Below are 12,885 nucleotides of genomic sequence, written 5' to 3'. Positions count from 1 at the left end.
TGTATAAATGGCTGACCCTGCGCTCTGACCCCAACCTTCTCTCTCCCCGTCTGTGTGTCTCATGGAGAGCACGCTGGGGAATGTGAAAAGACAAATTCCTAATGCAAGAAATTGTATATGGCTTATAAAGTTATCTTATCTTAATCCTGGCACAGCAACTGCCTTCTCAATGTGTGTTGAGTATCTTAAAGAGACAGTAGATCTAAACTCTTTTTTTGTTGGTATTCCCCCCCAACGTGTTGCAGTGAGTCTGACCCCGGTCCCAAGCACTGGCTGGAGTCTGACATTCGCTCTGGCTCTCAGTCCCCTCAGTCTGTTGGGAGCATGGCTGCTGACAGCGGCACCGAGTGCCTTTCTGACTCTGCCATCGACCTCCCTGACGTCACCCTGTCCCTCTGCGGAGGGCTGAGTGAAAACTCGGAGATCTCGAAAGGTAAGAACCAGAACGGTTCTGAAGTGCAGCAGTTAGATAAGCGGGATATTTAAAAAAATATTGTTCAGTACTGCAGTTTTCGGAAAGAGCTTTTAGGGCCTCATTTTTTTCCCCAGGAGACAGTTTATGAAATTTAAATAAGAAGCAAGAGAACGTTTACTCCAAGCTTTACAATAGCAAGGAGAATAAACTGCACTGTTTACACAGCTAATATCAGTGTTATGTTTCTTGGTTTATAGAAACCATTTAAAATTTAAAGCTTTTCTGGGGAACCCTGAAAATTTTAATTTTCCATTCTGTATTTTTTATAGAAAAATTCCTGGAACACATTATTACATATCATGAATTTGCTGAAAACCCTGGAATTATAGACAACCCCAATCTGGTTATAAGAATTGCTAATAGGTAAGTATTTCTAGCTCAAATAGTGAAAAATAATTTCTTTCTGTACTAATGTTACTGTGTTTATTTTCAGGCAAATCAGCTTTAGTGTATTATTGCAGGGCTGTATGAAACAGCTTGTCTGTATGTACTATTTTTTAAAACATTTTGTAACCTCTGTACAGGTGAACATTTACATCAACAGTGAGATAGAAATAATACAATACTCAAAGCTATGAGCATCTGTTTTTCCAAAATGTATTGCTGAAGGAAAGTATTTGTATTTAACTGTTTGTTATTCAAACTTGTTTTAAAAAATTTATAGGTATTACAACTGGACTTTGGCTGCCCCTATGATACTTAGTCTGCAAGTTTTCCAGAAGAGCTTACCTAAGGTAAACATCAGCTGCTTGTCTAGCATGCTTTATCTATAGTTTTTCAACTAATCTCTCACTGGGGTTCCATATGTCCACTGATATTGGAAAGTAAATGAGAGCAGAAGGGTAACATTTCTTCATTCTCTGTGAATTTTAGACCACAGAGGAAGCCTGGGTCAAAGAGAAGATGCCAAAGAAGTCAGGAAGGTGGTGGTTTTGGCGAAAAAGGGCTGACAGTAGTGTCAAGGTATGGTTTTCAGCACAGTTCTCTTAGGTGACACACTAGACTAATATTTTGTCAGTAACTTAAAGGTTTCTTTACATGCATAGTGAGAGGGCATTATTACATTGTTTATTTAACTGAACCTAACATTTTCATTTCACACGTTTACTTCCAGTGAAAATATTGTTATATATTGTCCCTACATTTTTGTTTTGCTCTAAATTCAACAACTAAATTTACACACGCAGAGCACAAAGAACATTGCTTTTTCATAAGACCTGTGTTTACTTTGCTCTGAATGGTTTTGGTTTGGAATTTGAAAACGGCATGGAGTTTCCAGTGTTCTTGCGTGCAAATGGTTTGATTGGTTCCACCCATAACATGCACTGTATGAATAAATATGTGGTAGAAAAATTATGATTCACTGTGAAATTCTTTTGTGTATTTTTTAAGACTTTTTCTAATTTGAATGAATTTTAATAGCCCATAGAATATCTTTGTATTTTATACATACTACATGTCTGCCAATGAAAGTACTTTCAAAGCAGATAAGAGAGTCAACCCCCACTAGGATCACAGCACAGTGCGACTTATCTTTCTGCTCCATTCCCTGTTTCCTAAACAGCTGGAGGCCAAGCTGGAGTCCCAGGAGTCTCAGAGTGGAAGTTCTCCCTCTCTCACCCAGCAGGACCCAACCCTCAGGTAAGCTTCCTGTCAGAAACTTATACAATCCTGCGACTCACGGGGCTGAATTAGACGACATATCTCCATAATGTGGATAGCGTGACTGCCCTGGGGTCTTTGTTTCAATTCCAGACCTGGGGTGCTATCTCTGTGGTGGTTGAATGTTCTCCCTTGTTTGTGTGGGTTTCTTCTGCATGGATGTGAGTTCACCTCAGTCCAAAGACATACTGGTTTGGTAAACTGCCTTCTGGGAAAATTAGCCTTTTTGTGAGGGTGTGCATGTTTGTGTCTGTGTGTCATGTGATGGACTGGCATCATGTCCAGGGTGTATCCTGCTTTGTGCCTGTTTGCCAGGATAGGCTCCAGCTCTCCCACAACCCTGAATTGGATCATTTTGTTAGAAAATGAATGGATGGATCTTTGCAGTGCATCAGGCCATTTGTTTTGGGAATCAATTAACAAACTATACTTCCAGTATACAGACTGTAGCCCACCTTTAATGTTTTTTTCCCCAAACTTATCTTGTCTTTTTTATGTTTTGGAAACCATTGGTTATAAATAACTGCAAATATAGATACTACAGTATATACAATTTTATATATTTAATTCAATATTAATTCTTGAATCTAGTAAATGGTTTTAACTTTTAAGCATTTTTTTCATTTCAGTGGAAATTCATAAAAATATTACACCAACTTTTTTGCCCAAATACTGTACATGAAAACCTTTTACAGAAAATTAAAAAGGAGCATTGTAAAGCAATGAAGTGAGTGTATACACCTACTGTACTTTACCTCATTCTGTATGTACAAATTGTGACTGTGAATATGAAATAATACTGAATATAAAATGATACTGAATGTAAAATGACAGCTACATAAAAATAAATTTTCCTGGTTTATGGATCGCTGACCACTACTGTAAACTTGATTAAACACTGCCACCTACTGAGAAGTAGCAAAACTACACTGTTCTGATCACTAGCAGCAAAAACTTTGCTGGACACTGTTAACTTGTGTATTAGGAACAGAAATTCCAACTTTGAGGTAAAGGATTGCACATATACCTGATTTCTTACTTTTGTATTCTGCATAAAGACTTGTTGCTAATACATAGATCAATATTTCTACAAGAACAGCTTCAATCAAAGTAGCACTGCGCCCTGACATTTTACTTGGGTATATACTGTATGTTAAAGCTGTTGACTAAAATTGACTTCTTTGTATTTCACTTCCTGTCAGGTCAAAGAGGGAGGACTCATCGAGTGATGAGGAGTCAAAGGAGATCAACAAAGCTAACCTGCAGGATATTGGGCAGTCTGAAAGTCTCAACCAGTCCAGTACAACGTCTTACAAGAAGTCACTAAGACTGTCCTCTGATCAGATTGTAAGAGCCTTGTTGTCTTTTCTTGATTGCCAATGATTACCTGGTTTGATCGTGTTTCATTTAGAAATCACACTCCGTTCTTAAGTGTATGAAAAAGTTTTAACATTTATTTAAACATGTTAATGTTTGTGTTAAGTCATCTTAGAGAGTCCTTATTTAATATTTTCTGTTTTTTTGTAACGTTAAGCAAGCCGAGACTGAAATATTTTCCGTACTGGTGACAGTGTGCTGCTGTGGTTGGTGACCTGTGCCAGTTTTCAGAGAACACTGCCACAGATGTGTCATTGACCTTGTTTCCTTTATGCTGATACAGACACATGTACCAGCATGTGCTGGGTGGGAAGAGGTAGATTGTTCTTTAATTCCTTTGGTAACTGAAGAAGGACGAGGTGGTAACTGCCTGTTCTGTGCTCTGTGTTGCAGAAAATATAGTGTGAAAATCTGTGTTGCAGAAAATATAGTGGCTTAACAGCACAGTATGATTTGTGTGGATAGGGAGCTCATATGGATGTTAAATTCATATTACCTTTTTCCTGCTGTTTTTATTTTCTGATTTTCAGACTCAATACCTACCTGCACATTTGTTTCTGGAGTTACTCAGATACATTCTGTTTGAAGTATTTTGCCCTAGAGAGGAGTGACAGAAGTTGCATTTAATCTTTTCAAGTTATCAGACAGAATCACTTCATGTGGTTAACCAGTTTAAAATATCAGACTACAGATAAAATATCAGACTCAGTTTGTTTTAAACAGCCGCAGACAGGGTGAGCTGAATCTATACTGAGAGACATTTAAAATGCAAGAAGATTCTGGAATCAATAGCTTTTGTTTGTGTTTCAATATGAATATATGTATTCAAATACACACCTTTTTGTTAATTTGTAAATGTAGGCAAGTCTGAAGCTGAAGGAAGGCCCGAATGATGTTATGTTTAGCATAACAACACAATATCAAGGTACATGCCGCTGTGAAGGAACTATTTATCTCTGGAACTGGGATGACAAAGTCATCATTTCTGACATTGATGGGACAATCACGAAGTGAGTAAGAATGAACAATATTGTTCCAATTGTTTTCAAAAGACTTCACCTGCTACATGTTTATGAGATTAAACTATATAGCCCCCTTAATATTAGTAGCAGTCTGAATTTTAACATCTATTGTATTATCCTGGATTTACTATACTGTACATGTCAACATTAGGTCAAGTAAGTGGTTTAACCTCTTTAATAATCACCTGGGATTGTCATGATGCAGGAATAATTTTTAAATAGTTATTGTGCATTTTGTGTAACATCTCTAATATCATTTTATACTTATTAAGATAAGCATCTTTAACAAAGTAATCTGCATAAAGCCATGCATAAGATTTTGGATTATTATTTACACTATGGTTGCATTTAAGGATGTAAAATTGTAGCGGAGCTAGTTCGGATATGGTGACGTCAGCGCCCTCACTGCACGTAGCAGAGACCTCAGCTGCCTGGGCTGAGGGAGGTCTCCTTTAGCTCATGCGGCTGGTTCACTGTTGCGTTACGCCAGAGACCCGGGTTCGTGCCCCAGGTGCTGCGGGACGGGGCAGGGCAGGGCATGACACCGCGCGGAACCGCGACGGTCACAAAATGTTTTAAACTCCTGTAAAACCCACTGCAATAAACAATTTTTAAAAATCTATTTTATTTTTGTGTTTCCAGGTCTGATGCTCTTGGGCAAATTCTCCCCCAGCTTGGTAAAGACTGGACACACCAAGGGATTGCTAAATTGTATCACTCAGTACATGAGTAAGAACCGAGCTCTAATCTGACTTTTCTTAACTGCTGTTCATTTTCCATATTTTCTTATTTGTCAATCTACTTGACTTCCCACTAACGCAATATGCATAAATGGGAGACACAAACATAACTGACATTTTTTTATCTTGAGAGACACAGATCCTCGCAACAGTGTTCACCCCTTCAAATGATTCTCCATTTTTATTGAATTACAAATGATGCACCTTTAATTTTTCATTGGAGTTTTTGCTGACATTTAATTTCTTTCACCCATTAAAAGTGTAATGTCTGAGCTAGAGCATTAACATTTGGATAAAAATGGATCTAATTTGAAATAATGTGCACACATCACTTATAATCAATTTAATCAATGAGGCCAATTCTTGAAGGGGAGTGACCGCTTTTGCAAGTCTCAGTAAGTGTAACCATCTTGTGTTCAGCACTGTGACGGCAGAATTGAGACCAGGTTTTGGTGCCAGATGTCGGAGTAAGTAGATGGAAATTTACTCCTAGTGGTTCACTCCTGTTTACTCCCATGTGGACATTTTACTTGTCAGTCCCATTATTCCACAGTTGACTTTTTCTTATGGTTGCAGCACATTAGGACACTTTACTGCAGCCTCTAGAAATTGTTTTCCACACAGTGACCCATGTCAGATGTCTGGGATTGTACTGTGGTCTCTTGGCTGCAGGTCCAGGTGGAGTCACATGGGGAGCTGGCCCAGCCACCTGACCTGACATGTTCTTTCGGTTAGGTCTTTGATTTGCTGGTCTGTTTGCACAGAAATATCCCAGACATTGCAGAAGTAATTGCAGTATTTTCACACTGAGCTCAGATAAAAAAAAACAAAGCCATACACAACCCCGGGAAAACAGACTGCATTTTTACGTTCCTTTTTGCATGGGGGCATTTTAGCCTGGTAATTGATCGAAGTATTTCAAATAAAATATAGCACTACTTGTATTAACAGCATAAAAGTAAAGAAAGGTAAGGTCAGTACTGTGTTTATATTTTCTTTTTTGTTTCACTCCTGTAGGAACGGCTACAAGTTTTTGTATTGTTCGGCCCGAGCAATTGGGATGGCAGACATGACCAGGGGATACCTGCACTGGGTCAATGACCGAGGCACAATTCTCCCTCAAGGCCCTCTGATGTTGTCTCCCAGCAGTCTCTTCTCTGCATTTCACAGGTAACGTTCGCATGATACCTGAAAGTTTCATTAGACAAGGACAGATAAAGACTTAAAAAGATGTTCTGGTATTAACGCTGTTTGTTTATATGTAATAAAACTACAACTGTGAATCTTTTAGTGCAGACACTAACCTGCAGGAGAACCCTAGTCCAGGCTCCGATAGCACTATCACTGGTTAGAATATGAGAAATTGTGTAAGATACATTGAAGGATTCAGTTTCATTAGAGTGAGATTAGGGGCCATTTTAAAACACTTTCCATGCGGTGACTGTATTTCTTAAAGACTGAAACAGCTGAACAAAATATTTAAAGTAAATGTTCATAAGCCAAATTTTACTTGTCATTTACTTTGAAAATGCAGCTGTGACCTTATTACAACTTATATCACACTGTTGAATTTGGAAAATGGACACATCAATGTCTGCTAATGGTTGATGTATTAAAGGGGAAATGCAGTCCCAATTTCTGTGACCGGTAATTCAATTCCAGTAACACAAAATAATTGACACTATTGCAGAATTATACAAATTCTTAATAAAGCACAAAAAAGCCAATAAAGGAGGTTCCACTAGTTACTAAATATAAGAGTTCACATACTTTTTCCATTAATGACCTTGATTGTTTAAACCATGTGTTCAGTAAAGATATGGCAATGTAAAATGCTGTATGTGATGTTTGTTAAATAAGACTGTCTTTATTTATTATTATGACTTGGATGAATATCAGATCACATTTTAGAAGCCATTCATGCAGAAATCCAGATAGTTCATTCAATAACAAACTTTTTCTCACACCTGTACATTGGAGGTTTTACATATTACTGTGTACATCTTACTTTCGCTGTGGTTCAAAATACACTCTTCAGTGCCGATTCATTCTAATTCTTAAATATAAAAATAGAGTTGCGGTTCCTCTTTAACTTGGTCACTTTACTTTGTTTTTTTGTCCAGGGAAGTGATTGAAAAAAAGCCTGAAAAGTTTAAGATTGAATGCCTTACTGATATCAAGAATTTATTCCATCCAAACCAACATCCTTTCTATGCTGCCTTTGGAAACAGACCAAATGTAAGTTAGCAATTTTTCTTTTTCTGGTACTATTATTACATACCTTGCTATGTGTTAAAAGAACATTTCTGCTAATCTTTTATTCTGTTTTCTGCTTTCTTACTTTTTGTGTATTTGATATCATATTGTCTTCTTTTCTTCTCTGTTGTACATTAATAATCTTCCTTTCAGAGTTAAGTTTCAGTATACCGTATATGGCTTCTGAAAAAGCACTTCACGGGGAAAGGTTATATATAATATATAAGACACAACGTATTGATGAGGCATAATGCTTTAAAGTGTGAACATAGGTAATGCATTGCTCTTGGCCATTCTCTCTCCCATTAGCAGTTTCTTTCGGGACCAGATAGTTCAGATGGCATGAAAGAGATTTTAAATTGCAGACAGTCATGCAGAACATGCACAATGGATTACACAATGTGAAACAAATGTGGGAAAGAATGCCTGTAAAATTGTGCTGTTTTTTTACTTGTCCTCCGATTATGTTTGTGTTTTCTTTCTACTTGTGCTGCAATGATGGACAATTTTTTGTGCTCAGACCTACAAAATCAAAGAATTGAGGTATTTCCAAGAGCACTGGTCCCTGGGTCTTGCTGTCTCCAGGCCTGCATACTGTTCAATATCAATGTAAACAAAGTTACAAAGGAGAGGAGGCCATATGGCCATATTCCTTGCTTTGACATTGGATGGTTAGCTTCTTGCTGACTCCCGCAACCCTTTCTGTAAAAATGTGCCTCCTGCTCTCGATTTTAAATGCATTTCCCCATAGTTAATAACCACTTGTGACCTCTGCTTCGTGTTTCCCTGTTGATTCTGAAGACGATCAATAGGTTGATTTTTGTCAGTGCCTGTGAGGATGTTGAATGTACAGTATGAAGTGGGTCTCCTCATAATGTACTTTATTCAAGACTCATTTTTTTGGGCTGTAATTTATGTTGGAAAAAGAAAATGGATCATTGCTTGTTTTATACAGTGAGTAGGAGAACTAACAGTCCTCTCTAAGGTTCACAGGGAAACTTAAATTATATTACAATTATAAAGGATGGGAGTTACATACTCATGAAGAGAATGTCTAGATAGCAGAATTCTGAACATACTATTTAGTACTGTAGAAGATATCTCAGTAGGGCATTACAGTAGTCTAACATAGTTTGAAGTGATAAAGGTATGTATAAATATTTCAGCATCAGCTAGGCTGAGAAAGAGTCTTAATTCAGTAATGTTATACTGGAGGAAGAAAGTGACATTCCTAACATGCTTCAAATGACCACACAGTTTGAAAAGCAACACGAAATCTACATGTAGTCAAGAATTTGATTTCATCACCATCAACAGCAACAATGCAGCTGTTGTGAAGTTGACGTTGGGAGAGTGTGGCATGACCTCAGTCTTATCATAGCTGAGGTTAAGAAAATTGTTGCATCCATACAGATATGAACTGTATCTGTAAAGTCCAGAAACTGCGTAATGTAGTCTGCAAGTATAACTGAGATCTGAGTGTAATCAGCATTACACTCGGAGCCCTGTTGAACATTCTGAGTGAGCAGGACGACCTCAGATTTAGAACAGCCACTTGTGTGGCTCAAACAATAAAGCTGTTCAGCTGAGTGCAGCTGTATGATCTCGGGTCAAGCCTGGGTTATGTCACTAGTTGAGTGTGACCAGGAATCATAAAGTGGCAGTGCACTATTGCCTGAGAGTTGACAAACGTAGAGCCAGGGCTCTCTAGGCTCTGCCTCTGTGGCCTCCTAGGAGCTTGCAGGCTTTTGGTACAGGGCTGTGTTGCTTGTGATGTTGCTCAAGGGTGGGAGAGTCTATATGCATTTCCTGTTTCTCCCCTGAGTGCATTCATGGAGTTTGTAGCTGTGACTGAGATACGTAAAACATGCAATTAGCTATTCAGTATCAGAAGGGTATAACAAAATTATTAGCATTTGTGAAAAAGAAAAAGAAACAAGATTAGTTAGATTTTAGTAGCCAGACAGGAGCTGAACTAATGAAGGGAAGTACCAGTGATAATTTTCCACGCACTCCATGCCACCACTGACCAAACCAAAAGCTGCACTTAAATCCGGAAGCAGATGGATATTTAGTGACCCAAAGTCAGACTCCATCAGTAAACCACTAATGACCTAAACAAGGGCTGTTTCAAGTGCTGTGTCTGCTTTGGTTCACTGGGTGGGCAGCGTCTACAGAATAAATTAGATGGATGGGAAAAAGGAGGATCTGGTTCCTCAACTGGATCAAAGGAAGGGGTTCAGCAATCTGTCTGCCTGCTCCCACTCATGCATTGGTGTGGGGAATTTCAAGCTGGGCATTCTAAAGAGGCAGAAAGGGAGGGGGTTGTTGGTCACCAAACAGGAAACTGGTGTTTGTATTTCAGGTTGAGTTTATAAGCTTGACAGTCACAGTTCATTTCCATTGTGTGCAGCTTAAAGCATAGCCATTAATTTTGTATTTATTCTCTCTCTAGCAGAGCCCCACGCTAACCTCAAATGCCTTATTGTTTGCAGGATGTGTTTGCCTACAAGCAGGTTGGTGTCCCAGTCTGTAGAATATTTACAGTCAATCCAAAAGGGGAACTAATACAAGAGCAAACCAAAGGAAACAAGTCCTCGTAAGTACAGACCCATTGAATTACATTCCATCCAGAATTGTATCCAGTCAGGTTTGAAGTGTGTAGAATAGCAAAGTGGAAGTATAAGATGTCAAAAACTGAGTAAGGATTGAATGTGAAAATTAATTTGGTAAGGTATTTTGGTTCCTAGTTTTAGAATGGGAGGCCTTATAAAGTCATTTAGGATTTATTAATGAAGTTAGCTTTTTAATACAAAGTAAAGTAATTGCTTCTTTGATCCAAAAGCAGAGAAGCTTTCTTTGTTCTTCATGTTTGACTTTTTATGTTTGGATTAGACCTCTCCATGTCTGTTTCCCTATCTCTCCACCAACAGGTACATGTGAAATAAAACATTTTAAATTTGTTTACGAATTTAAGTTTTAAGTAAGAATACAGTACTTAAATCATTGATGAAATCAGTGCCAGGATAAGATGGGTATTTTTTTCCAGAGACTTACAAACCTTCAGTGATGGTGGTGGGGTTGGGCTATCATGACACGAACAGATTCCATCTCCTAGCTCAAGAGCGTCTTCGTCGTGATTCGCACGCTCACTTCTCGCACTTTGGCTTTCCCAGGTACAGCAGGCTAAGCGAGCTGGTAGAGCATGTTTTCCCATTGCTAAACAAAGAGCAGAGCTCAGCGTTCAGCTCGCCGGAGTTCAGCTATTTCTGTTTCTGGAGACAGCCCATTGCGGAGATCAGCGAGGAGGACCTGGCGTGAATCACTCAATGAGTCTCACCGACACTTGTGCCCACAGCGTGTGGAAGTTCCACCCGGGCGGTGGAGGCACTACACAGGACGAACAGACCAACTCGGTCAGTGTTTCTCTGTCCATAAGGATTGAACCCCGTTTCTTCAATAGCCTAGACAGCCATGATGATTCTTCTAAAAGGAATAAACATTTTTTTAACTCGGTCGTCTTGCAAATCATTAATTAGCACTGAAGCTAATAAAGTTAGGAGTTTATAAAAGACACACTTATGTCACTCGTTTTTAATAGACGAGAGTGTGGATTGTGACATGAAGTTTATTTTTTGTTAAAAATCATGAGATTTCATTGTTGGGGGATGATTTTGCACTGGATTGAAACCTGTTGTAATATTTTCACTTTGGTTTGTGTGTTCTGACAAAAACATCAAATGTTTTAAAAGTTTTTTTTTTCCTCATGAAATGTTGTATAATAATACAGTAATTTGAATGTAGCAGATAAAAAATAGAATTTGCTTTGTTCATCTTAATAAATAATATTAAGTTTATTCTTTAATACACAATAGAGCAACTTTCCTCTGTTCTTGCTATTTCCCTTCAGTAGGTTGCGTATTGTTTTCCACAGTGCAAGATTAAAATCCTTGATAGGTATTCTAAAGACATCTATGGTAATTATATCATAGCACAGTGGCAGCTCCTGCTTTGTTATTTTAATTGACAGCAAATATCTCATTTACTATTATTTGTTATTATTATTCAGAAATTAGTTTGAAGGGATGTTATTTGTCTTGCTGAACTATTGTATGCAGTGCATTGCAACATTTTTCTTTTTATGTATGGGAATGCAGCAGCCTTACTGTACTTTTCACTTGGCTCAGTTTTTTGCACATAAAATTGCCGTTATTATAACTGGCCACTGTCAAGACTTAAATAGGATATACACATTCTGGAACCAGAAGTATTTTAAAGCTGGCAGAGAGAGGGAAAAGAGAAAATCGGCAAATGATTAATGTTAGCGATGACATTGATGTATTACAGTTGTTTAAAGTTTTGCAATTACTGCATATTTTCTTGTTCATTTAGGAAACGTAAATTTGGTAAACCTAAGTTTTTTTTATCTATCACTGCCGGTATCTTTAATTTTACACAGTAGTTTAAATATCCACATGTAAGCAAGACAAGAATTTTGACTTATTTCTGTTTGAGACAATATGCTTAATATACAGTATGAAGCACAATCTTATCCATGACTGACATGTTCCAAGATTCCATGCACTTTTTAAAATCAAGGTTAGATGCACAGCATTGCTGCCAGTGTGTATTGTATTTGTAACATTTCCTATCACTTGCAGTATAGCATCTTTCATTCAGTATTTTATGAAATTCAGAAGTAAAGAAAATCTGTCTCAGCATTTCATATTAACAAGTGATGTCATTCTTTCTATGAAAGTAATATATTTGTGTGAAGAAAACACACGTCATGAGAATAAAAATGGTATTTAAACTATAGATATTAAAATACTGATGGGACTACTGTGGTAGTTCATAAAGTCATAGAATTTAAATATTTTTCCTAATCTTCAATGCATTTGTTTGATCAATGTTTCAGTCCTGAAGTAAATAATTTGGTTGGTTATATGAATATTTGTTTGCATTCAGAACTTTGATATCTCCTTAAATACATTACAACTTGATTATATTGTACCACATACACTTAATTTAAATGTACAGAATTTATTTGCAGTGTCTGCAGTACATGGATGATGGTGTCTAAACAGTTTACATGAAACATTAATAAATTATAAATGATTAAAATTTCAAAATGTGTTTTGTGTCATTAAAATATGTACTGTATCCTAATGTAATCACTATTATTCCTAACACACATATATATAGAAAAATATATGGAAAAATAGGAGTGCACATAAAGCATCTACACTCTGTATTGGCTGTGAACATTTTAAATTCCACTTAATAGGATGAATGGGTTCATTTATAAAATGTCAGACAATATAATACATACTATTATATAATGAAATATGCA

At 37.3% G+C, this 12,885-nt stretch overlaps 1 protein-coding gene across 8 annotated transcripts in view; it reads left to right on the top strand.

The window, feature by feature from the left end:
- lpin2 (lipin 2) overlaps nt 1–12,664 on the top strand; it is a 52,215-nt gene extending 39,551 nt beyond the window's left edge. For all 8 annotated transcript variants that reach the window (XM_088918700.1, XM_088918703.1, XM_088918699.1 and 5 more), the window contains 12 exons: nt 246–433; nt 745–838; nt 1,140–1,209; nt 1,349–1,438; nt 2,040–2,116; nt 3,340–3,484; nt 4,376–4,524; nt 5,179–5,265; nt 6,294–6,446; nt 7,400–7,514; nt 10,028–10,131; nt 10,709–12,664. In XM_088918700.1, the coding sequence (XP_088774826.1) occupies nt 246–433; nt 745–838; nt 1,140–1,209; nt 1,349–1,438; nt 2,040–2,116; nt 3,340–3,484; nt 4,376–4,524; nt 5,179–5,265; nt 6,294–6,446; nt 7,400–7,514; nt 10,028–10,131; nt 10,709–10,853 (1,417 nt within the window). In that variant the 3' untranslated portion in view covers nt 10,854–12,664. The remainder of the gene's footprint in view (nt 1–245; nt 434–744; nt 839–1,139; nt 1,210–1,348; nt 1,439–2,039; nt 2,117–3,339; nt 3,485–4,375; nt 4,525–5,178; nt 5,266–6,293; nt 6,447–7,399; nt 7,515–10,027; nt 10,132–10,708) is intronic.
- The last annotated feature ends 221 nt before the right edge of the window (nt 12,665–12,885 follow it).

The sequence above is a fragment of the Atractosteus spatula genome, chromosome 6, assembly GCF_055471065.1.
Source record: "Atractosteus spatula isolate fAtrSpa1 chromosome 6, fAtrSpa1.hap1, whole genome shotgun sequence".
Taxonomy (NCBI): domain Eukaryota; kingdom Metazoa; phylum Chordata; class Actinopteri; order Semionotiformes; family Lepisosteidae; genus Atractosteus; species Atractosteus spatula.
The sequence above is the reverse complement of the archived record's forward strand: the minus strand, read 5'-3'. Positions and strand labels throughout refer to the sequence as shown.